Raw genomic sequence first — 27,572 nt, 5'->3', positions numbered from 1 at the left:
TTTTGCTTCTGCATATCTGACTCTTCAAAGTATTCAGAAACAAAAACAAGCTCTTCGATCTATGTTCTATTCCGAAGCTTGGAATACTTCTACATGGGCTAAGAAACACGAAAGAGTGAAAACAAGAGCTACAGTTCTATTTGATCAAAACTTTTGGCCTCACATTGCTTACTGTGTGAGGAGTGTTACTCCTTTAGTGAGTGTTCTACGGGAAGTTGATTCAGAAGAGAAGCCTTGTATGGGATATATGTATCATTTGATGACTAAGGCTAAGGAAAATATAGCTTTCAATTGTGGTAATAACGAAAAAAAGTATGGTCCTATTTGGAGAAGAATAGATGAAAGATGGACGAGCCAACTTCATCGTCCATTACATGCTGCGGGGTATTATTTGAACCCGCAATTGCCATTTAAAAATAAATTCTCTGATGAATTTGAAATCAAAGAAGGTTTACATAATTACATAGAAAGGATGTTAGATTATGATGAGAGATTAAAAGTGGATATCCAGTTAGATTCTTACGATCACTTGAGAGGCGATTTTGGGAGCCAGTTAGCCATGGATTCAAGAAAGATGTGATCTCTTGCTGATTGGTGGATGCGCTTTGGAGGTCGAACTCCAGAGTTGACAAAATTTGCTATTCGCGTCTTAAGTCTGACTTGTAGCTCCTCGGGCTGTGAAAGAAATTGGAGTACCTTTGAGTCGGTAAGTGGTATGCTTTTCTTTAATTCGTATTTGTGTTTTCTATATGATAATTGATGATAACTGAATTTTTTTCCAACATTTAGTAGATTCATACGAAAAAAAGAAATAGGCTTGAGCATTGCAGGATAAATGCTTTAGTTTATGTAAGATATAATACAAGATTAAGAGAGTGGAGCATCAAAAGAAAAATGCACAAGATTGATCCTATTTTGGTTGATGAAGTTGATTCGGATGATGAATGGATTACTGAAAGAGAAGATCCTGTACTTCCTGAAGAACCTTCGTGGCTTGACGAGGAGAACTTATTTGATGTCGATGTTATTAAAATGGTGTCATGTACTCCGTATGAGGATGAGCTTATAAATGATACTACAATTGATGTCGGTAGTACACAAAATACAAGTGAATCTGGTCCTTTTAACAAAAAGCAGAAAGTAGCTGAAATTTCAGGTAACTTTGCCATATCTTTCTTAGTACCTTGAGAGATTTCTGCATTCTTCTCAACCACAGAGGTATCAGGTATATGAACTAATTTCTTTTGCACTAAACCAACTGAATTTGTTTTCACTGTTTCATGTATTGCGACTACTTGATATGAGCTTCTCCACTTGATCAGTCCCTTCCTCTAAAGCAGCAAACTTATTATTAGTTGGCACACAATTAGAGTTAGGAACAACAACTTGCACTTTTTTCCCGCATTGATATGATCGCCGTATCTGTGACCTTTGCACCTTGATTTTGTCCAACTCCATTGCTCCTATCCTGCTTGTTTCCCTTGTTGGTTCGCCATTTCTACATGTCTGGCTCTCACATCTTTTTCATATGTATCAAGTACTGTTACCAAAAGAAAATATATGCTGTAATTTCATTGAAAAGATAATTTTTTGTAATTCTAAGATTTACAGAGGGGCAATTCTTCTTCACAAGTTCAAATAGATGAAGGACTGCAAGATGTGGATATTGTTGATGAAGCAAGATGGACTAATACAAACACTCTGAATTTGAATGACGATGAACTCCACTTTGATAGCGATTGACTGTGTCTGTAACAAACCTTGTCCCTCTTTTTTTGTTTTTTTGTTTGTTCGTTTGATATTTTTTTACCTGAATGAGTTTATGGAATTAATAGAAAAACTCTCATCTTGTTTTGGAGGGGGATTTTAGCTGTATCAGTTTATTACCAAGTTGTTATACCAAGTTGTGCATCCACATTTACCACATCTGCAACATTTTCTACATTATTTTGAACCACAGAAGTATAAGATACTTGCAACCACTGCTTTTGTACTAAGTCACCAACTGCATTTTTCTATTTGTTGTACTAAGTCACCAATCGCTTTTTTCTATTTGTTGCGGTGCCTTTTTGACCTTTTTGCTCTCATGGATGAAACCTACTCTCAAGAAAATAGGCTAGATAAAGTGTATTTTTTGATCACCGAATGTTGAATTCTTCATTTTGTTCCCAAATGGGAGTTGATGTATTTATGCTGAACTTTCATAAGCAAACTTGTGCTTGTAAGTAGTGTATAATGGATTGTTTTGACTAGTTTTGTGGGAATGGAGTACATCAATATATACATACATACATATATATATATATATATATATATATATATATATATATATATATATATATAGTTATATACTTCACTTATTTATAGTTTTCTTCAATTTTTATGCAATTTTACCAATTTTAAGATATTTGTTGTAATTATATTATTTTATAAAATACTCAACTTTAAATACCCGTGGGGCTTACGCCCTGTGCCTCGGGGCTTACGCCCGGGCAAGGCATACGTAAAACGCCTCGCCTTACGCCCGCGCCTTTTAAAACACTGATCATGACACATGGACTATGTTCCTTATTTATCCAATACTCTTAATTAATTTCTTGTCTTTCACTATATAATCTCTCATTTAACCAATTAGACACATAATTAATTTCTTGATCACAATTCACTTAAATAAAAATCATTTTTAACGCACCTCATATACTCATTATCATAATCATGTGGTATAACTCTAGTCCATAGCTTCTTTATACACACGTCAAATATTATTTCCAACCATCGTCGTCCCACTTTAAGTCTGAAATCATTTCGGGACTTCATCTTCTTATATAACGAGCTCTTTATTTGCATACTCGAATATGACCAAAAATTCTTTATGGCTCGGGTCTACTTATATATGCCGAGTGCTTCAAATCATAGACTGAGAGCCCGGGGTATTATATTAGTGAAACTCATACTCTTCGATTCGTTAAACTCTAATCTTTACGTCACTTACTTATCACTTGTTAAACATAGCATAAACACTTATAATCTCAAAGATAATCTTGTTTTACAAACTTACGTCGACTATCTTATACTGAACTTATCGTACGACGGTGTGAGGTGTAACATAAAAGTTCTCACGTTGATTTACTTTTCCACACTTTACCTTCTTGCGTAATTACTGAAAGAACCTGATTATTTTAGAATATTGGTGGCAAGAAAATAACAAGTGCCGACAACAACATTCTCAATCATGATAGAGAAGTCGAAACAAATTAAAGGAACATATGCATCAGAAATATCGTGTATAAGGAAGCATTATGAGATATGCTTCATTACACCTTTGTATCAAAATAAGTAAATAATAACATGTATCTAATTAAATTTCAATTGTTTATTTTTAGGTTCAGATGATATTTTTTCATCTTAATCTCGACAAATAAGTCATCATACGCCGATTAAGATTAGTCACACAACAACTTGTACTGTATTCTTTCATGTATTAATATTTACTCGAAACTTAATAATTTATATATTATTTTCATAATGGTGTACTCTTTGACTTTACACACATGCAACGAATGTCCCAAGAAACTAATCGAAGATTAAATAAGTCTAGCAAACCATCACAAGGACTAAAATCCAAATACAACAATAATTGAGGATCAAAAGTGCAGTTTGTGAGTTAAACTGGCAAATTCAGGAAAAATTGGAATTATTAATTCTTTTTTTTTTTGAGTTTAAAAAATTTAAACAATTTTCAAAAATTTTAAGTTTAAACATTAGTATTATTGTTGTGTGCCTAGGCTGGTGAAAGGGGATCTTGAAAACACCATTATTTCTGTTTTCCCTCTTTCCTTGCGTATTTCGCCATCAGAAGCTGCTGAAGGAAGAGCCTTTATTGCTAAACCAATTCGTCCCTCAACTCTCTCGATGTTAAAACAAAAGGAGTAAACATTTTGAGTGTGGAGGAATGTGATTGAGTAGTAGTAGTAGTAGTTGGTGAAGTGGAAGAGAGCGAAAATGTGGATCTTGAGCGTGTATCGCTCTCAGATTCAGTAGAAGTATGACGAGAGTCGAGTCTGTATTTCTCTCATTTGCTAGGGTTTTCTTCTGCCGTCGCCATTTCCATTGTGGAGCCGGATTTTGACTTTACTCTCTCCCATGACAACTACTAAGCGTGCTTATAAGCTACGTATCCTTTTCTCTTCTTTTGCTTTATGTATTGTTTTGCATTGCTGGAAAAATGTGTTTTCGTACAATGATTTGTTTGCTTTGCTGGAAAATGTGGAGACATATGCTTGTATCTAGTGGATGGAGAATAAGAATATCATTTTCCTTCTCGTGGATCTTATTACTTACTAGTTGAAAAGCTTTTATTTAGGGTCTTAGGACCCGTTTCGCCATAAAATTATTCACCTTTTTTTTTTTTTCAGTTCATTTGAAAATCAGTGTTTAGCCATGAAAATTCCAAATCCAACTTGAACTTGTATGTCAAATTTGGAAAGCATATAACCTGATTTCCAACTAACTTTTCACTTTTGAAGTTGTATTTAGGTACGTTCAAACATGAATATTATTCCAAATATTCTTTGCAAAAAGTATAGCCAAACACAATTGCAACTCCATAAATTCCAAATAAAGTGAAAAATATTTGGAATCTATGGCCAAATGCCTACTTAATGTTTTGAGTTAGTTCATCTTCAGTAAAAAAGGGAAAAAGTAAAGAACTCGAGCCAAGTTTTGGAAATCCTTGATAATACTGTGTCTTAGAGGAATTCGTAGCTCATTCTTTAAGCGTGAACTGCTTGAAGATTGGAAGGAAGTCATCCAGGGTTCTTCTAACCGGGGGAGAAGATCACAAGGTTAACCTTTGGGCCATTGGAAAGCCCAATGCCATCTTGGTCAGTTTCTCTCGTCTCTTCTTTTGCTGTTATTTCGTTTCATCTTTTAGTTTATATCTGCATTGAAATCAAAGTCTTTTCAGTTTGAACTGAAAGAGAAGCTTTTGAGTTAAAAGGCTGAACTTAAGAATGTGCAGTAGAATCTGCTCTGTCTAAGTTTTTCAGTCTTTTCCTTTTCTGGTGGGGCAGTTTCCCTAGTCGAGGCCTCTAGTTGGGTGTTGTCCATTTTGTTGTTCTTTTTTTCATTGGTGAATATGAAATACGGTGGCTATGTACTTTGCATTAACACATGTTCTTCTCTGTGTATTTGTGTAGAGTTTATCAGGCCATTCAAGCGGAATTGATTCAGTTAGTTTTGATTCTTCAGAGGTGTTGGTAGCTGCAGGAGCAGCAAGTGGTACTATCAAGCTTTGGGATTTAGAGGAGGCCAAGAGTATGCTTCTTATAATACTTTTTGTTGGGGAGTCCAAATCATTTTCTGTTGTGTAAAACGGAATATATTAATGTATCTCTCCTCTCTCGCACACTTTTTCTCAGTTGTTCGCACACTCACCGGGCACCGATCCAACTGTATATCATTGGACTTTCATCCCTTTGGTGAGTTCTTTGCATCTGGGTCTCTAGATACAAACCTAAAGATTTGGGATATCAGACGCAAAGGGTGTATCCACACATACAAAGGTCACAGCAGAGGTGTCAATGCCATCAGGTTCACTCCAGATGGCCGATGGGTTGTATCTGGTGGGGAAGACAATACTGTCAAGGTCAGACTCCTCACTTTTATATTCCACGTATTCAATAATTTATTCAATTAGAAAGAGCTTGAAGAAATATTCCACGTTGAACCGCCTTTTATGTTGGGTATGTCGCTTTCAAAGCTCTGAAATATTTTGGAGTATGCCTACACTGCAGAATTCGAAGTAACTCACTGACCATTATCAACATACTCTAACTTAATGCAACATTCTAACTTAATGAAACATTCACTTTATCTTTGTTGACTTCGAACTTGCTGCATCCTACTGAAACTATTTCGCTATAGATAAGTGTATTGCTAGCTTAACGTGGTGAATGGATGATGAAAACATAATTTTTGGTTAACCTTTGTATTTTACCCATTTCCATGTCAAAATAAAGACAAAGAAAAACAAATAGCCATGTCCATGACAGGAAAAACAGCCTCATGTTTTGAATAGTCCCCTTCATGTACATCTAGTCTTCTTCTATGATATTTAGTGGTGGATATTATATCAATTAAATGCATGAGGTTTTGAGCACTTTTGTCATTATTCTAATATTTTGATTATACTTCAATTTTGTGGCAGCTTTGGGATTTAACCGCAGGAAAGCTTTTACACGATTTCAAATCTCATGAAGGGCAGATTCAGTCCATAGACTTTCACCCCCATGAGTTTCTACTTGCAACAGGTGTGATTAAAAGCTTTGACGTAGTGTTACATTGTCTGTTTTCTCACAAGGGTCAATCTGGTATTCAAATGCCAGTCTTATTGCTTGCTGTGTTCTGCTGGCTCCATTAACTTTAGTTGTACTCAACAAGATTTTTACTGCATGCTATGTGTTCTGTGTAAAATTTAAACTTGTTGGCAATCTAACTCTTTCCTAATGCTGTAGGCTGTGTTACCTGATAAGATAACTGAATATTTGAACTGACAAACGGTGAGTGTATACAGATTATATGGACTAGATTCGACAATTTATGCCTGCCAACTCTTAGTGTTCTAAATGTTTTTTCAGTTTGAAGCTTTTTTCCTTAATTCAATTTTTTTAACAATGAAGTTTTTGATCTCACAATGCTCTAAGGAAAAGACTTCCCTCACCAATCACGTTTGTAGAATACCCATCGATCCCAAAAATTGTCCATGCCAACTTTTCAGAAGTAAAATTGAACTTCTGTAATGGTGTTCTTTTTTTAAATTTATGCAGGTTAAGAAAATTCTAGCTCTCCCATGATAATATTTATCGTGTGATTGTAAAATAAATTGAAGTGTAGTCTAGAATGGCTTTGACGAAAGCCCTATCTGGCCATTGAAAGTCAAATCTTGCAAAAATTTTAAGGTAGAGGGAGTATGATGGAAACCAGTGATAGTGGTTTTTTTTTTTTTTTTTTGCAGAGTCTTGTGTGAAAATGGACTAATAATCCACCATATTATGAGGCCTAAATCTTTTCATATAACTAGTTGATACTGAGTTTTTTTTGGATGTTTCTTTGTCATGATTGAAATGACAGTTCAGAGAAGGGGGAATGTTGATGGGGAAATGTGGGCAATGTATGAAGTTTCGACTTTCTAGGAACTAAAAGGTTCTATCTATTTGAAGTTTGCATGGTAATGCTGACAATCCCATAAAAGCAGGGATTGTGGGATGGTGGTGGTGGGAGGATCAAATGAATAAAAAGAGGTCTTTGTTGGATGTTGCATTAATCTCTGATCATCATCATCATAGCAATCAGATGCTCATTACTTTCTTTCTTGTTCTTTATCTTCACCAGGTTCTGCTGACAGAACTGTAAAATTCTGGGACCTTGAAACTTTTGAGCTCATAGGTTCTTCTGGACCCGAGGTTAATGTTTTCATCGTCCTTGCATCTTCTTTTTTATCTCAGTTTTCATATTCGGTGCAATATCACTGCTGAGCTATATTGCTCGGACCCTTCACTTTTGCTGCCACACCCGTGTCCGACACGACACGACACGACACCGACACCGGATTCGTGTCGGATCTGGTCGAACGACATTGGATACTTTGACCAAATCCATGGACCAATCTGAGAAAAATTTGAGGCCAAATAGAAAGAAACGGAGAGCTCTTGAAGAGTGGACACTTATTGTATCTAGAAGAGTTTTAAGTTAATTAAAAATTAATATTTAATTATAAATGAAACATAACTATAAAAAATTATTTTTGTTTTTTATTTCTAGGCATAGATTTAGTTATTTTTCTTATAATTTTGAATTATTTTAGCCGAATCCCCGCACCCGTATCCGCACCTGGATCCGTACCCCCGAATCTTAAAATTTAGATTATGCCAAATCCGACCTCTAGATCCGTACCCGTATCCGAGCAACATAGCTGCTGAGTGCTTCTCATGTTTCTTGGATATGTCTTGAGATTATTATAAACTTAACTATTTGTTTATCTCAATTCTAGACATCAGGGGTGCGCTGTATGACCTTCAATCCCGATGGAAGAACCCTTCTCTGCGGTTTGCATGAGAGTTTGAAGGTAGTCTTGGCTATTTTCTGTTCCTTGAGAAATAGTGTTCCATGTATCGTGGCATAGATGTTGTTCCCTTAAAAATTTTCCTTTGCAGGTTTGCTCGTGGGAACCAATTAGATGTCATGATACAGTAGATGTTGGATGGTCTCGATTGTCGGATCTTAATATTCATGAAGGGAAACTCCTTGGATGCTCTTACAATCAAAGTTGTGTTGGAGTGTGGGTTGTAGATATTTCGGTAAAAGTGGTCTTTTCTTTCGGTTGGAGTTATCTTGGATGATATACTTCGTCGTATGATTTTAAGTTAGGTTTAATTTGTTTCATGCTTTTATCATGCAGCGTCTTGAACCTTATGCAATGGGTAATACAACCAGATTAAATGGTCATTCTGATGTAAAATCAAATTCGAGTGGGACTTTATCCAATCTGGCTGAGGATGCTAGCAAAGCCAATTTGGGTAGACTCTCAATTTCTCAAAATTCTGATCCTGTTAAAGAGACCAAATCTTTTGGAAGACTTTCAGTATCACAAAACTTGGATCTTCAAAGGGATTCTAGGACTCTTACTAGTATGCTTTTCTTCCCCCTTTTTTTTTTTTCCATTCGTGATGATTTGTTAGCTTGGTACCTTGTCTAGAAATTCTTTTCTTTTCCCCCGTTTTGATAGCCTTTTTATTTGTTTCTCTTATCTAAGTTTGGCTCCCAGAAAGTTCTGACAGTCTTCACTAATCTTCTCAATGAAGCTACTGCAAATGCACCTGGCACTCCTCAAAGAATAAATCTGAGTGTTAGCGTGAAAGCACCTCCAGTTAACACAACAGCAATTCCTCATACAACTGGTCTAAAGAGGAATTCAGCTAAAGCCCAATCAGCAGCTAATTCTTCCATGGTCAATAGGTCAGAGGTCATACCTGTTATTGTTCCCAGAAATAATGACAGAATGGAGCAAGCATCTGAACCCAGGAAAGAAGGAATCGCAACAAGGGCAATGCAGCAGTCATTGCAGACAAAAGTCTCTGATATACGGAAGTTTCCAACTCTCAAGGAAGACCTTGGGAGGCCAAATGCTGTGTCACAGTCTGACATTGAAGTCCCTAAGGCTATTGAATTCAGCAGTATAGCAGAGAAGAACAACTTCCCTTCAGTTAAATGCTCAATCCTTGGAGCTGCAGCAACTGAGAGGAATGTGAAGGATGACAATAGTCTGGTCTCAACAAAACCTGAAGCGCAAGCAGCACCCGAGTTACTTTCCAGAAACCAAAACGAAAATTGTGCGTATTTATTTGCCAGCCATTTTCTTTTCTGCAAATGCTGATATTTAGTGACTACTTTCTTCTATCCTTTTGTTGCCTGCTATGTTTGTTCTATGAAATATCTTTTATCTTGTTAGCAGCGGTGGTGATGCAAAAGTATCCATTGTGTGAGGGACAACGTCTCGTTTTCCCTTTTCATTTCCTTCTTTCTGTTGCCATGCGATGTTTATTAACCTTTGAGTGGTAGGACTTGTATAGGAGGTCCTCGAAATGCATACCAATTAGACTCTTTCACTAGTATAATAAATGAATAATAACATTACCTGCTAGTGGAAATATATATATATATATATAAAAATTATGGTTGTATACAGGACAGCCCCGTGATCTTTTCATAACATGCATTTCACTGTTCAAATTTCATCAACTCTTTTTACCCTTTCCATGTAGAAAATATGGCCCCATCTCTAGTAATCCTGCATCTGCCATTGATTTACACACGTGTGTGTATATGTTTGTGACTGAGCAATTTTCGTGCTGCCTTGTACGTGTATGTTAACGTCTGCCTTGTCTAGACAGATTGATATTTTCATTGTTCTTGCTTATATTTACTTATCTCCTAGAACAAAATATGGTGCTTGGATTGGTTTCTCAGTTTTCCTTCTGTTTTGGTGCCCTCCACCATCATTGCAGTAGAAGGAGAAGATACTTCTTTTCTATGATTTGTTTATTTATGTTTTTCTTTTCACCACACTTTATGATTTTCTTTTCTCCGCACTTTATTGTTTTCTTGTATTTGTGGAATTTCTTGGAAGGTAATTGTCATCGTTTGTTGGACCTTTTACCTATTGGATCAAAATGGAGTTATGGACCGAAGTGGAGCAGAATGAATATAGGGATTTATTTAGCTGACCCAAACTAGTATGAGATCGAGGCATTGTTGTTGTTGTAATTAACAGATGAAATTTCTTTATTCCTTTTTCTTTTCTTGAATAACACGGAGTTGATGCAATTCGTCAAACCTTGCAATTTGTTCCAGATGAAGCACGTGGAAATGTTGTTAGGAGTGTTAATCCTATGGAAGGTCAAAGAAGAGGTACAATTTTCACTTTAGTCTTGAATCTCTGTCTGCACATTCCTATGAAGGTTACTTAATGCACTGTTTTTGTTAAATTAGCAAGGACACGGTCTATTGTTGCAAATTGGGAGAAGCGAGAGAGGATTCAATATCAGGAGTGTCTTGCTCCCAGCAATGTTGTCGGGACAGTACCTGCTATGAATATGCTTCCTCCAAATTTGGTATTAATCTAATCTGAGGTTTCTTCTTTAGTTGTTTTAACATATCCTTTAATACTATGTTAAGAGCTGTTTGGAGCTCTCTCTCTCGTGTGCACACACACATACATATATGTTTGTATATTGTTTTTGTTATTCATATATGTATCAATGATGTCTGATGATATTGTAAATGATGATATGCTTCCATGTTTTCCAAAAGCATGTGGATGTCATCTAGATTTCTGTCTCCAACTTATTTCTTCAGATTGCAATTTCCATGTTTTTACCATCTACACAACAAGGTTTTTTCCCCTTACATCAATATGCAAATGGAATAAGAGGGATCTCTTAATGCTTTCAACATCATTAATATTGTGAAAATAGTCTTCTATAACTTTCCCCCAGACCCCACTTGTGGGACTACACTGGGTATGTTGTTGTAGTCTTCTATAACTTTCATTCTGTACTTTCCAAAAGAGATGTGGGGCCTTCGTCCATGTTGGTTTCCTTTCTTAGCCAATCCTATGTAATCTCAAACACATGATTGCTCTCAATACGGTCCTTAGTAACACCCACGAGATACTAAACAATGAGGGCACAAGGGTCTACAGTTGCTGAGCCTATCTGCAATACAACAAGATATGATTAGTAACTTCTCCAGATTCTTTGCATATGGAACTTGAACTCACAGAATTCCCCTTTTAGATTTTCCTCAATTAAAATAGCATCCCACAATGCTATTTTGTTAGCTCCCTACACATAGACTGTTTTTTTTTGATCATCTGGAGCTAGCACTTTATCTATATTAGCTTAGTCTCTTAGTTTTGTTCTGCCTTTGACCCTAGGTACTTTGTTAGCTCCCTGCTCTAGCAACTAGCATAGACAGATATAATGGAGCTAACAATATCTCTTTTATATACATTTCATCTTCTTGATGCCAGTAATGAAACAACTTGCTTCAGCAAAATAAAAAATTTAAAAAAATAGCTTTCTGCACTGCATTCCAGTCAAAGAAAGCTACTTTCACTGGATACTTGGTGTTCTAAACTTTCCTGTTACCTCCCTCTTAGATCCCTTCCCCAACAATTCCAAATAATAAGATTTAGTCGTAAAAGATTTTGCCCCACCTCCTCCCTATCATCTTATCTCCCTCCTCATTCCCCATTTTGTAGTTATTTTTTTAATAAAAGAAATCCTCAACTGCATCCCATTCCCAATCTTGAATAGCCTTGCTAAAATTTATATCTCGTATGACCCCATTACAGGCTCGTCCAGTGTAATCAACTACCATAGCATTTTTCTCTTTAACTGATTTGAAAATTTGTGGGATATGAATTCTCCATGGATATCCCCTCACACCATACATTCTTCCAAAACCTTACCCTAGAGCCATTACCCACCCCTTTTTTGACAATGAGCCATTACCCACCCCCTTTTTTGACAATGAGCCATTACCCACCCCCTTTATAATCCCTTTCCACATACTTGCTCCATACGTATTTACCCCCTACCAAAAAATCCATCAATTGTTAATAATACCATATTTTTAGTAGATGACTTCTCTCAACAATGCATTCTCCTTTCGAGCGAATCTTCACAACTATTTTTCCGACATTGCAGTGTTAGAAGTGACTCCTAATTCCCTTTCACCATGGGGATTGCAATCTTTTTACACTCTATTAAATTATATTTCTTTTCTCCCTCCTTTCCTTCCCATCCAAAATCCTCCTCCCCCCCCCCCCCCCCCCCCCCCCCACCAAACCATGTTTGTAACACCTATATGAATATGGGACAAAGACATAAATTAGGTGGCTATGTTAGGGGATTCAACTTTAGTAATGTTATCTTTCCTCCTCAGAGATCTTTTCTCAAATTTCCCAACAATCGGTTGCCACAAATCTTTATTTTTCTATTTACCCTCCCTAGGCAAGCCTTACACTGTACGTAATGCGGTCCTTTTGCACTGACCTATGCGTTCCAATCTATGGTTGTTTTGTATCCGCTGTATTTGTTATAAAGCAATTGTCTGGATGAATGTTTTGTGTAAACATATTATAATTACTTAATTAGCAACCTTTTGTTTGTGAAATTATCCATCAAACCTCAATGTTCGTAATTCTACCTTCATTAACTGATAAAAGGCGGCCAAATGCACAGATAGCCCCTCAGAGTTGGTATGCTATGCCAGTTGAACACTAAAATTTTGTTAGTGACCACATAGAACTTAAAGCTTTGATTCGTGAACACATGAGTCCATAAGACCCAAGCACACGTGACTTTCAACCACGGTTTGATGCGTCAAATGGAGAATAAGAAATGACATGTCAAAAATGAAAAATTATTGAATTTTTCTCTCTTTTTTTTTTTTTTAAATGAATTTTTTTCATCTCTTTCCCTGTCATCAAAACCCTATCTTTCGAGAGAAAGAAGATCCAATCTCTCTCCCACAAAAGTAATTAGCTAAATACTTTGAAACAAGAAATTACTAGATACACTTGGAAATTGAAAATAAACCTTTCAAAGAAAATCATACCCATTGATCTACAAACTTAAAGAAAGCAAAGGGGTACAAGAATGAAAACTTCATCAAATAACAAGAACAAACGCCAAGTACTCAGTGTGTCTTCATACTATTTATAACATGTTACGTGTCACAATGAAGTCAATATATAATCAAAGAACTTGGGAAAGACTTGATCATCATTATTCTGACTTATGCTTGAAAACTAACAAGAAGTCGAGAAAATGGAAATCTAACAACTTAGAAGATAAAACAGAATGTTCATCTAGTGATTAACAGAGATTTAAAACGAATTCTCGAGACAGAAGATGAAAATGAACTGTCTTGCTTTATTCTACTTTTGGTGTAAACAGGAGTATATGGAAGATCTAGAATCATTTATAGATGTCTTAGGTTCTATATAAGTTTTCATTATAGGATTGAAGATCTTCTGAATGCTCCTTTGTAACTATGAGGTCTGTAACCGTTTGTGGCAGGTCTGATTTTTGGATAAATATACAAATGTTACCTTTTCAAAAAAAAAAAAAAAAAAAAAGAATCACAAATACATATCTTGGAAACTGGAAAACATTTTCAAAGAAGATCATATCCATTGTTCCAGAGTTAAAGAAAACAATTGGGTCCAGAAAAACTTGATGATAAAAAAACTGAAATTAAAGAAATTTTCGATCACTGCAACACAAACCAAACTAAAATAGCCGCGAATGCAGAGTTGGCACTACCCTGCTTCCATCCCCTATCTCACCTTCCTTTATGCAGAAAAGTACAAATATAGAGGAAGAATAAAGAAGCTAGCATTTTTAATAGATTCGCAGGGAACAGAAAGTAGCAACCTTCACATACTCTGCTATAAATACACTGTTTTTGACAAGATAGATGTTTAAAGCGAGGATGGATCAATGTAGTAGATCAGAAGGTAGACGTATAAGTTAAAGATTTAACAATGAAAGGAAGTGTTTCTTGAAGATCACAATTGGGAACTTCTCCATTAAGCTCTTAGAGCAGGAAACAAGAAGAGCTTCACTAGACTTCAACGGTGGTGGATAATGGCTATACAGTGTGAAAAGTGAAGAGACCATGTTAGCACTTAGGACTCATTGGATCAAATCCATAATGCTGCTCATAGCTTCATACTTTAAGCTGATTGATTTAATAGATGAATATTTCTTCATTATCTTCTTTCACTGAGTTGTGGCAAACTTTGTTTATGGAGTTTTTGGTTGAAAAAAAAGTGAAGAGAAATAGGGAGAGAAGAGAGAAGGGGCAAAGCTGATTTTTCTGATTTTTAATCATTACACACCCTCACGAGGGCTGAACATGCAAATTTCCATATCAGCTTTGTGTATCCATGGGACACATTCTTGCCAAATTAAGGTGTCTATCTGGTCGTTACTAAAATTGAAGTAGCTAACTAACAGTTAGTGCCAACTTTTAGGGGCTATATGTGTATTTGGCCAAAAGAAATTGCTATTAATTCTACCTTCATTAGGTAAACACTATACTAATGTTCTAATTTCTTAACCAACATGCATTAAACTAATACTACCTCTTTGATTTTATGCGTCTCAGTTTGACTAGGCACGAAATTTAAGATGTAAAGAAGACTATTGAATCTTGTTTTAAACCAAAGCTATGTATATTGCTTTGAAAGGGGGACTACATTCTTTTTGATGTAGTATACCTGTGGATATATAGTTAACTGTTACCATTATCAAAAAAAAAAAAAAAAATTGTACCAAAAGTACCCTTTGAATCTTGTGGTCTTAAACATGCTATGTCATTTTTATAAGGAAAGTATCATTAAGGATAAGAGTGTTGGAATTAGAAACTTACTAAAAATAGAAAGCTGATATTCTTTTTGAAAAAGAAAAAGAAAAGTATGACATATAAATTGAGACGGATGGAGTAGTAAGTCTTTGCAATGATACAATATTAAAATCAGTACAAGTAAACAGTAATATTACATTTTTGAAAAATTAGAACTAGATAGAAAGAATTGTAGAGAATTCTGATCATTCTAGTATAAGGCTTTAAATATGTGAAAAGTAGAAGGAAAAAATAACTTGGAGAAAAAGATGGTAGAAATATCAATCCCATTGTTATAAATTCAAGCACATGTATTAAGATGACTTGCCATATCGTCCTTTCTTCTGCTATAACCTACCTAATCTTTTATGACCCAAGGAAGAGATTAAAGGTACTGCCAGTTTATGAAAAAATGTCACTATTGTCACTGCAAGACTTTCTAGATAGACGAGCCTTTCAATGGCCCCATAGACAATACATAAGGTCACAATTTGTAGATCCCCAATGAAACTGCTAGTTCTTTGAAAGTCTTCCACATTATGTACTTTAGTTGGTTTAAAATTTGTCAATAGGATAAACAGCCACTGATGTGAAGTTATGTTAATTAGTTTTGTGTTATTTTCCTCTCCATTGATGTGAAGTCATGTATAATTCTATATCACTATCCTAATACAGATTTTAACTCATCTTTCGTTCTTTTCTGATTGTATGAAAAATAGAGAGGGCGTCCTTCATCAGCTGAAAGTGTAACAGTTTCTGCTACAGATGAGGATGCCATTGCTGACTTGATGGAACAGCATGACCAATTTGTTGGCTCAATGCAATCTCGTTTGGCCAAATTACAGGTAACAATAATACAACAGAAGCAAAAATACTTCCTAATGATGTTTTTTAGATGCTCTAATTTGTGATGTCAATGTAAGTACACTCTTTGTGCTATGATTTTTAATCTTTGCTTGTGCTGCTTTATGACTTACTATTAAGAAGCCAAAAGTTGTCCTTATGGATAATGAGCTTTGGAGGTTTAATGGATCTGCATTTAGGGTTAGGGTCATTGACTTGCAGCACAATCCATCCTGTTTTGAGCATTTCAATGGTCTCAGAATTAGTGAAGTGGAAAAAAGTTCAATTCCAAGCGTGCTCGATAAATATGCAAACAGGTCCGCATAGACATCTTCTCATGCGCTGAAACTAGTTGTAGAGGTCTCGAACAGACTCGTTGCTAAACGGTAGACATCGTTGTTATGTCTACTACAAATTTATTTGGATGTCTATTTCATTATTATACTTGAATCTCTGTTTTTAACCACTCTCTTTCCAGAAAGGTAGGACCTCACTGAAATCCCTTTCCCCAACTAGTTTGGAATTGAGGCATATTTGATTGATTGACTGATGTCTTCAATTAACTCCTTTATCAATCTGGATTTGGAAAGGTGAGAACCCCACTGGTCAATAGAATCATCTTTCTAGTTTGTACTCAATTACGACACTCCCAGTGCGATAATCCTGCGTGTACTCCGCCTGGGAGGCCCGGGCTATACTGTGACTTATGAGGGGCGGATCCATATCCACACGCTGTGCGAACATCTAATGTGCCAAATCATAACTCACACGGACAGCTCACGTGTCAACCATATCAAGGGGTGAAATCGAGTATGCAATTACAAAACATACAAGCAGTGCATGACTAGCAGCTCATGTAATCTAGCATGCGCATAGTTCATAAATGTTAAACTAGCATGGAAGCGGTGCCTATAACACTATCTCTAGCATGAAAGTATGGTGAAGTAGTCATGCAATAAGTAAAACCTGAAAGTAGACGTTGTTAGAATAGGATTAGGAATTGGATTTTTATATAGTATCCTACATGGAAAAGGATTAGGATGTCGTGTCTATAAATAGGGCTCAATGTAATAATGTAGATATACAATTGAATGATAATATTTTCTCTCATAATTTCTCACATGGTATCAGAGCCATCCTAAAATATCATCACCGTGCATCTTTCCGGTGACTGATGATTACCCTCCGGCACTGTCAGACGACGAGATTCTGGTCTCCACAGTTGCTGTGCAAAATCCGGTAACACTATCGCGTTCATCATCATCTCGCGACAAAAACCCACAAAACCTCGCCGGAAAAGTCCCTTTCACGAGCCAAGCAGAGGCAGAACTCCGGCGAGATCTTACTCCACGCGCTGGGTGCGTGAGCCATTTACCGGTGACTTTTTCGAGAAACTTCTTTTCCTGTCAGGCTCTCGCAGATATTCCGAGCCAAGTTATCCACTCTTTTTCAGATTTCAGTCGCCGGATAAGGGTTCCGGCATGTCAGATTGCCTTTTTCCGGGGAAATCTGATTTTTTTTGGCATGTTTCGAGACAGATTCTTCATCTACAGTGGTTGCCTGGCTATTTCTACCCCACCCACAGTGATATTGTTTGAAAACAGTCACCGGAGCAGTATTATAGCCATCAGAACAATATTTTCCGGGCATCACAGTTGTTTTTCCTCGACATTCATCACTGTTTCAGCAGAGTATTCACTCTTTCCAGGTTGTTTCAAGGATCTGATAAGTGGGGCCTCACCTCAATCTAATTATGTTTCTAGGTTTTTCTAATTCCAAAAGTATGGAAGTTGGAAATTCGAGTCCTATTGATCCAGAACCCTTAAAAAGGAGATTGGAAATTCAAACATCCTAGTCTACGAAGAATCGACAAATAGAACGCTTTGGAAGATCTCGACCTAAGTGTAGTTATTGTAATCTATGTTGCTCGGACTCTTCAAAAATGTCAACGGGTGCATGTCGGATACTCCAAAAGTAGTGTATTTTTGGAGAATCTGACACGGGTGCGGCATCGAAAGTGAAGAGTCCGTGCAACTTGGATTGTAATAGATTTGGACACACTCGTGAAGTATGCAGATCTCGACCCACGTATAGTTATTGTAATAGGTTTGGACACACTCGTGAAGTATGTTATTCTCTGCATGGTTGACCACCTACGAATGCTCATGTTGCTTAGACTGCCACTACAGGTAATCAACGGGTTTATTTATCCAAAGAAGAATATAATGAGTGCCTTCAATATCAAGCACGTAAGCAAACATCTCCACAAGTAGCCTCAATCGCACAATCTAATACCGCTGGATCGTCGGTTGTAGACTCCGGCGCTTCTGATCATATTTCTGGTGATAAATTGCTTTTGTCGAATATTGATTATTCACCGTCTCTTCCCGCTATTAATTTAGCCAATAGGATCCAAACAAAACCAAAAGGGGTTGGACAAGCTAATCCCCTATCTTCTGTCACTCTAAACTCTGTTTTTTATGTCCCTGGTTGTCCTTTTAATTTTGCATCCGTCGTCGTTTGACACGTGCCCTAAATTGTGCCATAATATTTCTTGATGATTCTTTTGTATAAGCAGAGTCATAGCTATGGGACAGTGATTTATACAGATATGAATCACAAGGCCTCTACTATCTAACACTTACCTCACCTAATTCCTCCACAACATGCTCCGTTACCGATCCTACAGACTTGATCCATAAACGATTGGTACATCCAAGTCTGTTCAAGCTACAAAAGATGGTGCCTATTTTGTCTAGTCTGTCCAAGTTAGATTGTGAGTCGTGTTAACTTGGGAAACACACTCGCACTACGTTTCCACGTAGTGCTGAGAGTCGTGCAGAGTCTATTTTTTCAATAGTTCATTCTGATATTTGGGGTCCTAGTAGAGTCAGTTCACCTTTAGGATTTCGTAATTTGTTTAGTTTCATTGACGATTTTTCTAGATGTACTTGGCTATTCTTAATGAAAGATCGTTCTGAGTTATTCTCTATATTCAAGAGTTTTTGTCTTTTGAAATACAGAATCAATTTGGTGTTTCTATTCGTACTTTTCGTAGTGATAATGCCTTAGAATACAAATCCTCCCGGTTCGGCGGTTTATGATTCGCCAAGGAATTATTCATCAAACATATCGTCCCTACACCCTCACACAGAATGGGGTAGCGAAAGGAAGAATATCTCATCGAGAGCCTGCTCGCGCTCTTCTCATTGAATCCCATGTTCGCCGTGTTTTTTGGGGCGATGTAGTCCTCACGTCTTGCCATTTAATTAGTCGAATGCCCTCATCTTCTATTCAAAATCAGATTCCATGTTCCATAGTATATCCTCAGTCATCTCTATACTTTCTTCCTCGTGTTTTTGTGAGCACATGTTTTGTGCATAACCTAGCTCCGGGGACAGATAAATTAGCCCCTCGCTCTCTTAAATATGTCTTTCTTGGTTATTTTCGGGTTCAAAAGGGGTATCGTTGCTTCTCACCTGATCTCCGTCGATATCTTATGTCCGCCGATGTCACGATTTTGAGTCTCAACCTTACTTTAGGTCTCCTTCGATCATCCCGATATCTCCGAGGTCTTACCTATACCTCGTGTTTTACTACACCGACCTTTGAGGAATCTATAGTTACTTCTACATCTCCGGATACACGGTGCCTGCCCCACTTCGACTTATCATCGTCGACCGCGTCCAAGCATCGGACCCAACATCGAGTCCGGATGATTCATGTCATGCGTCGGATCCGTACTTACTACGGACTTGTCTCTCCTCCGATCGCCGATTGCACTTCGGAAAAGGTAAACGGTCCATTCACTCGTAATACTAACCCACATTATACCTTTTAAGTTATCATCATCTATCATCATCCCATTATGCCTTTGTATCATCATTGTCCTCCGTCCCCATCCTAAGTCTACGGGTGAAGCCCTTTCATCCCGGATGGCGACGGCTATGATTGACGAGATGTTTACCACGTGGTACTTGGAAGCTTGTTCCTCTTCCTTCAGGTAAATCGACTATTGGTTGTCGTTGGGTTTATGCAGTCAAAGTTGGTCCGGACGGTCAAGTTGATCGGCTTAAGGCTCACTTTTTTGCGAAGGGGTATACACAAATATTTGGGCTTGATTGCGGTGATACTTTCTCCCCCGTGGCTAAAATAGCATCTGTGTCTTTTTCTATCCATGGCTGCTGTCCCATCATTGGCCTCTTTATCAGTTGGACACTAAGAATGCTTTTTTCCATGATGATCTTGAGGAGGAAGTTTATATGGAGCGACCACCAGGGGGAGTCTAATCTAATGTGTCGGTTGCGTCGGTCACATTATGGTCTAAAACAGTCTCCTCCAGCTTGGTTTGGTAAATTCGGCACGGTAATTTAGGAGTTTGGCATGACTCGCATGGAAAGCGCATCATTCGTGTTTTATCGACATTCGCTCCAAATTTGAGTATTTATTTGGTGGTTTATGTTGATGATATCGTTATAACTGGCAATGATCAAGATGGTATCACTAATTTAAAGCAACATCTCTTTCAGCATTTTCAGACTGAAGTATTTTCTAGGTATTGAGGTTGCCCAATCCACGTCACTTATTGTTATTTCGCAACACAAGTATGCCTTAGACATTCTTGAGGAGACAGGAATGATGGGATGTAGACCTACTGACACTCCTATGGATCAGAATGCTAAACTCCTGCTAAACTCCTGCCAGGACAGAGGGAGGCACTCAGTGATCCTGGAAGATATAGGCGGCTAGTTGGTAAGTTGAATTATCTCACAGTGACTAGACCTGACATTTTGTTTCCTATGAGTGTTTTAAGTCAGTTTATCGATTCTCCCTTTGATAGTCATTGGGATGCAGTTGTCCGCATTCTGCGATATATTAAGTCAGCTCCGAGTGTAAAGGCCACGCTTTTCAAGCATCGAGAGCCATGCGCAGATCGTTGGATATACAAATGCTGATTATGTAGGATCACCCTCTGATAGACGTTTTACACCCGGATATTGTGTGTTAATAGGAGGTAATTTGGTGTCCTGGAAATGTAAGAAACAGAGTGTCGTTGCTCGATCTAGTGCTGAATCAGAATATCGAGCAATGGCTGTTGCAACTTGTGAGCTAGTTTGGATTAAGCAGTTGCTCAGAGAACTAAAATTTGGAGAAATCAGTTAAATGGAACTTGTGTGTGATAACAAAGCGGCCCTTCATATCGCATCAAATCCAGTATTTCATGAGAGGACTAAGCACGTTGACGGCAGGGAAAAGATACTCTCCGGAGATATTGTTACTAAATTTGTGAAGTCGAGTGATTAGCTTGCGGATGTTTTCACCAAGTCACTCAGTCGTCCTAGTATTAGATACATCTGTAACAAGCTCGGTACATGTGACTTGTATGCACCAGCTTTAGGGGGAGTGTTAGAATAGGATTAGGAATAGGATTTGTATATAGTACCTACATGGAAAAGGATTAGGATGTCGTGTCTTCAAATAGGGCTCAATGTAATAATGTAGATATACAATTCAATAATAATATGTTCTCTCATAATTTCTCACAGACGTTATATGTCATAAAGCCCCAATATGTAGCCCACGGTATCCGCATATATGCTTGTCACGTCACATATATGCTACCCCTATATACGTAGTATATCACAAACAAGTCAATTTGGGAAAAATCCCCTTATTTGAGGTCAAAGCCTTAACTTACCTCGGTTTAAAGCAACCCTAGCCTTCTCAAACCGCCTTGCCTTGCCCCAGAGCTCGATTTATTCAAAAGAATATTCTACAGTTACAACAATCCAATGATACTCATATTGAAATTTTAGATTAGGTCAAAGTCAAAGTCCACCCAAAAGTCAACTCAAGCCCTGTGTTCAAAACCCAAATTGACTACGTTTTCGGGTTACCCATAACCCTACATGTTCAAATCTATGCTTGGATTTCAAATCCGATCTCGAATCGTTACTCAAATCATCAATTTTCACTCTCTTGAACTAGGGCAAATCCCCCAAATTTCTACTTCTAAGATTCATAAACTAGGCATGAATTTCAACGGGTATACATGATACTTAACCAAAATCAAGTTCAGATTACTTGCCCAAGCTTGTAGACGAAATTCCTCTTTGCATTGTGCTTATCCGAACTCCCAAGTCTTAACAATGGTGAAATAACTAAAAAAATTCCGTTTCTGTTCGTTGTTATAATACCTGTAACAGGCTTTAGCGCCATCTCGCTACCTCAGCACGATCGCAGCTGAGGTGGAAGAAATTGCTTAGCGATATGGCGCCGGAAATGCGCGATAGCGCCCCTGTGTGTGGCCTGCCTTCAGCGCAAATGCACCTAGCGTGCGCGATGGCGCTGGCCTGCTGTGGCCCTTCAGCGCGATAGCGTCTCCCTGGACCAAATCCTTCAGTGTCCTGGACTCATTACCAACATATATGATGTCCTTATTCCTCTACCAGGAAAGATTGAAAAGAAGATTGATGCTTTGAGAAGGAATTTTATATGACAAGGAAATAAAAATAAGAGGTACTTTCATCTTGTGAACTGGAACTCCCTTATCATTAATAAAAAGGAAGGGGGCTTGGTTATAGGTAACTTAAAGCAACATAACTTAAGTTTACTTATGAAATGACTATGGAGGTATGACATAAAAGACTAGTTCTATAATCTATGGAGGAGGGTCATCAGTGAGAAGTATGGGAATGGAATGCAATGGGTTCCATATGGGATAAATACAGCCTGTGACACAAGTATTTGGAGAACCATCAGAGGTCTTTATCTCCATTTCCAACCAAATGTCAGTATCAAAGTGGGAAATGGAAGAACATCATTCTGGAAAGAAAATTTGGTTAGGCTAGAGGTCTTCTAAAGTTTCTTATCCAGACATTTAGTTTAAATTTACAGCAACTAGAATAAATGAGATTTGGAGCCAACAGGGCTGGAATCGGAACTTTAGGAGAGTGCTGCATGATTGGGAAATTAATAGAGTTGCTGAGTCTTTTTGAGTCTCGGAGCAGTTCAAAAGCATTGATGATCAAGACTCGAGAGGATAAAACTTGTTTGGTGGAAACACAGTAAAGGAATCTTCACAGTCAAATCTGCATATGATGCTTTGATCCATATTGGCCAGTAGGCTAATTTATGGCCTTGAAAACATATTTGGAAGCAAAATTTCCTTATAAGGTGGCTTGTTTTGTGTGGCTGGTAGCAAAAGAAGCTTGCCGGAGATGGACAATTTCTATTAAAAGAGAAAAGGGATTAATCTATGGTCAAAGTGTTATTTGTGTGTTAAGGAGCTAGAGAGCAACAACCATTTGTTGTTGCATTGTGGAATCATTGATCAACTTTGCCAGCTTTTCCTAAACATGATATTGATAGGCATGCATCAAATGGATAATGCCAAGGTCGACTAGGGAGTTGTTGGCAGGTTGGTATAGTTTGGGTGGATTTGTCAAACACAAAAGCAGATGGAAATTAATCCCTGCATGTATATGGTAGACTATCTGGAAGGAAAAAAACTCATGATGCTTTGAACATAGATATAGTTCAATCGATGATGAAGATGAATTGCATTCTGCTTTCATTTTTGGAATTCAGAAACTTATACAGGTGATTCAGTCTCTATCTTAGAAGCTTTAGAATCCTTGTAAGAAGAATCAAGGATGCACTGGACTACTCTTGTGTTTTTGCAAATTTGGCTTCCAGCATTGCCTTTGTGCTGAAATTTATAACATTTGTTACCTTTTTCAAAAAGAAAAAAAGAATTGTCTTGTAGTTTTGTAAGAGACCTTTCTTTTGGCGAAGTCTTCTAGTCCGACTGCTCATTCTCATTGAAATGCACGTCTCTATTGATCGCCATCTTTTCAGTTTATGGACGATACACCTTGTAGGCTATAGAAACAGAACAATAGCCCATAAAAGTGCCTAGAATCGCGTTCTTGTCAAGTTTGTCACGCTTAACCTGTGGAACATAAACAAAGCATACAGAATCAAAGCTTAGTGAAGGTTTATGCCCATAACAAGCTTCAAATAGAGTTTTGTCTTCCAAGCCTTTGTTGTAATTTGATTTTGCAGAAAAATTGTTGTGTTGGCTGCCTCAGCCCCAATTGTCCAGGCAACTCTTCATGTAACATACATGTTACCATCTCCATTACCAATTGGTTCCTCCTTTCACTAACTTCATTTTGTTCTAGAGCGTATGGAACAATAAGCTGATGTTCAGATGCCATCTTCACAAAACAAATTAAATTTAGGTGAAGTATAATCCTTCCTATTATCAGACCTCAATACCTGAGTCGTGCAGCCACTTTGATTTTCTACAATCTTCTTGAAGCAAAATAATCCTATCACTTCTGACTTGAATTTCAAGAAAAAATTCAGTACATTCTTGTGAAATCATCAGAAAAGAAAGTAGAAAAGACTACTTTGTAATGACGACGTTCTTTGAGATTCTACATCTGTGTGGATTAGTTGCAACCTCTGGGAAACCCTCCAAGATGTGGGAAATGACATCCTATTTTGTTTACTGAAATGACACACATTACAATTTGGAAAATGCTCGTCAACTGTCGACAATCTTCTCATCATGTCATTCAAGGACTTTGTGCTAGATTGTGGTGCTGTTAACCTAGTGTAATAAGTACTACTTCTCCTCCAAGAAGCTTTTACCTCTCATTTTGACTCGTAGAATCTCTTTCCCGGCATGCCTATCTTCAAAGAGTATTTTGAATTCTTTTTCTAAGAGCTGACCCACAGGTCCTACACTCAACAAATTTTGGTTAATTTCAGGTAACATCTGGGATTGTTTTTGTACACGAGCTTGTTGTAATTGCAACGGTTCCTTTCCCCTTTGCAGGAATATATTCACCACTTCCTATTCTGACCTCATGACTCTTATAGGCTTCAAATCCTTAAACGACTTTTCTCATAAGTCATGCTGTTTGTATTACCATTATCAATCAACCATCTTTCTGAAGACCTTGTTGAAAAACACATTGCTACAAACATCTAGTTTTCTTCATCTTGATCAACTACTTTCTCATCTTCGTGCTTCTGAAAGTTGGTTTTGCTAATCATGACTTTATGTCCAAGCTGATTGCATTTGTTACACGTTGCATCTGGTCTTTCCCAACATTTTGGTTGGTGAATGACCTTTTTTTCCTCTGTGCCGACAAGGTGGGTAATTTACTAATTTTTCTTTGAATTTCTACCCTCGCTTTGAGTCTGGTTGTCTGTAGAATTCACAGTGCACGGCGTTTGATTTTTCTATCATTTTTCTTCTTGCTCTTTTGTGCTTCCTGGTTAGATGTCAAAGCTCCTTCAACAAGACGATCTTGCCCATAAGCTTTCTATGCTCTCGAGCCTGTAGAGCATTTAATAATTCTGCAAAGATATTCTTGGACAGATCTTTTGTGTTTTCCAAGGTGGTTATAGATGCTTCATATCTTTCTGGCATCGTTACAACAATTTTTTCAACAGTTCTCGAATCAAGAATTGGGTGCTCAACAACCTTACCTTCTTGACTGTGCTAAGCGATTTGTCTGAGTGCTCTTTGTTTTTTTCAGACTCTTTCAATTTTTGCAACTCGAATTCTTTTATTAAATTTAGCACCTATATGCCTCACATGCTTTCATCTCTTGCGTATTCTTCTTAGAGATAATCCAGACTTTTGCTGATTCGTGACATAATTCTTGTAAAAACGGTTGTCGAAACAACAAATGGAGTTACTTTAGCCGTGAATTTCCTCATTTTCTTTTCCCTACGACTTTTGATCTTGGCAATGGTGGGATTAGTTGGCAGTTGAAAATTTTCATGATCCTCTTCCACAGTCTCCTGAAAATCCAAAGCGTCAAGGTAAGTCTCTGTTCTTACCGGTCAAAGTTGGTAATTGTCACCATTGAAGATATGAGGAGCTATTTGGGAAAAAGGGGTTTCAGTGTCTCCATCACACTCGCACTTACAAATCCCTTAAGAATAGAAAAGCTTTGATACCAGTTGAAAATTTATCAAAACATATAGGACAGAATCAATAGAACCTGCAAGGGTGGCTTAGTTGGTTGAGCATGGAGCATGGGGCTTTCATAATGGAGGTCTCAAGTTCGAAACCCCCTGCCTACGACAGCAGGGGGTTTGCCTTCTAGGTCGAACTCGTCGCACGAGGCTTTGCCTTCTGGGTCGACTTCATCGCACGGGGCTTTGCCTATTGCGGGTTACCTCTTCTGTGTGGTTTGCGAGCTATTGCACAGGAGCTGGGTTTACCTTGTGCGAAGGGTAGCAGCTGCGGGTTCCCATGTCATCAAAAAAAAAAAAAAGAATCAATAGAAATAGCAAAGCAAGAGAATACAAAGATACAACCGCGAAAAGGAATTGAGAGAATATAATAGCAGAAGATTTGAACCAACTGAAAGTAAGTAAATATACGAAACAAAGTAATTCTATTCACTATCCTGAGTAGGCGTTTGGCAATAGATACCAAAAACAAATTCACTTTTTTTGGAATTTTTGAAGTTGGAGTTGTGTTTGGCCATAGTTTTTGAAATTGTAGTTTTTGGTGAAATGTAGTTGTAAAAAAGTGAAAAAAGTGAATTTTTTTTTGAAAAACAAGTTTTTTGAGTTTTTGGTGTTCTGGAATACAACTTCAAGTTGTATTCGGAATATTTATGGCCAAACGCCCAAAAGTGAAAAAAGTGAAAAAATTCCGGGAAAAAGTGAATAATTTTTATGGCCAAACGGCACCTTGAATATCAGAAAAAAAGCTAACAGTTTCCTATAGAATAGGATACCAATTTGACTAGGAAAGACTTATCTAAAAGATCTGGTGAAAATAAAAAAAACAGGTTACTTGCATTCCTCAAAGCAAACACTTAACATATTCTTTTTCTCACAGGTTGTCTATCAATACTGGCAAAGACACGACATTAAAGGGGCACTTAGTGCAATGGAGAAGATGGCAGATCCTTCTGTAAGTCTTTCTTTTCTGTGCCCGATTCTCAATCTTAAAAATTACCCTTTTTACAAGATGTGGTAATGGAGAATATGGCAGATCCTGCTGTCTCTCCTTTCTATGGCCTATTCTTGATCTTGATAGTATGTTTTTAACACGACGTGGACTTTCTGATGCATGATACAGGTGCTTGCTGATGTAATTAGCTTTTTAACAGAGAAAAATGACATTATTACATTAGAGATTTGCACATGCCTTCTACCACTTCTTGGGGGGTTGCTTGAGAGCAACTTGGATAGGTACAAATCTGAGCTTGATTATTTTCATCTTTGCTGTAATTATGTAGTCTGATTCTGATTTTGGCTTTTGGTGGACATTCTTTAGGCATCAAGATATTTCATTGAATATGCTGCTCAAACTTGTTAGAGTATTTGGTTCAGTGATTTATTCTTCAATGTCTGCGCCAGCATCAGTTGGTGTTGATATTGAGGCAGAGCTAAGGTACTATCTCATACTTTCTTATACTTCCGAGTTCCCGTTCTTTGGTATATCTAATTTGAATGTTTTCTTCCCTAATGATAACAAAGGATGGAACGCTACAAGCTTTGCTTTGTTGAGCTTGAAAAAGTAAAAAATTGGCTGCCCGCTCTTACCAGGTGCGTCTGTGCATCTTCATCCACTCTTGGACCAATGTTACACAACTAATTTTTTTTTTTTTTTTTTTTAACTCTCTCTTTTGTCTTATTCATTTTTTCATTCAGACATTACTACCCCTAACCGTTACATATAAAACACAACAACTCAAATCCTTCTATCG

General features: G+C 37.4%; 2 protein-coding genes across 3 annotated transcripts; both read left to right on the top strand.

Annotated features, from left to right (window-relative positions):
* Positions 1 to 76: 76 nt before the first annotated feature.
* Positions 77 to 2,251, top strand: LOC132047945 (uncharacterized). 2 transcript variants are annotated; one of them, XM_059438909.1, is made up of 3 exons: positions 77 to 706; positions 793 to 1,156; positions 1,612 to 2,251. In XM_059438909.1, exons 1-3 carry the CDS (start codon positions 599 to 601, stop codon positions 1,644 to 1,646), a joined length of 507 nt encoding a protein of 168 aa, XP_059294892.1. In that variant the 5' UTR covers positions 77 to 598; the 3' UTR covers positions 1,647 to 2,251. The 2 variants fall into 2 exon arrangements, with proteins under 2 accessions (XP_059294892.1, XP_059294891.1); XM_059438908.1 differs by having other exon boundaries at positions 1,604 to 2,251.
* A 1,511-nt stretch (positions 2,252 to 3,762) lies between these two features.
* LOC132033643 (katanin p80 WD40 repeat-containing subunit B1 homolog KTN80.4-like) lies at positions 3,763 to 27,480 on the top strand. Its single transcript, XM_059423675.1, has 17 exons — positions 3,763 to 4,174; positions 4,753 to 4,883; positions 5,199 to 5,316; positions 5,421 to 5,647; positions 6,209 to 6,311; positions 7,393 to 7,463; positions 8,051 to 8,125; positions 8,214 to 8,357; positions 8,459 to 8,687; positions 8,862 to 9,389; positions 10,411 to 10,467; positions 10,549 to 10,670; positions 15,696 to 15,821; positions 26,699 to 26,773; positions 26,942 to 27,054; positions 27,140 to 27,256; positions 27,343 to 27,480. The coding sequence occupies exons 1-17, from the start codon at positions 4,144 to 4,146 to the stop codon at positions 27,458 to 27,460; spliced, it is 2,385 nt and encodes a 794-aa protein (XP_059279658.1). The 5' UTR covers positions 3,763 to 4,143; the 3' UTR covers positions 27,461 to 27,480.
* Positions 27,481 to 27,572: the final 92 nt, after the last annotated feature.

This window comes from Lycium ferocissimum, chromosome 2 (assembly GCF_029784015.1).
Source record: "Lycium ferocissimum isolate CSIRO_LF1 chromosome 2, AGI_CSIRO_Lferr_CH_V1, whole genome shotgun sequence".
Taxonomy (NCBI): domain Eukaryota; kingdom Viridiplantae; phylum Streptophyta; class Magnoliopsida; order Solanales; family Solanaceae; genus Lycium; species Lycium ferocissimum.
This window is presented reverse-complemented; position numbering and strand designations above follow the sequence as displayed.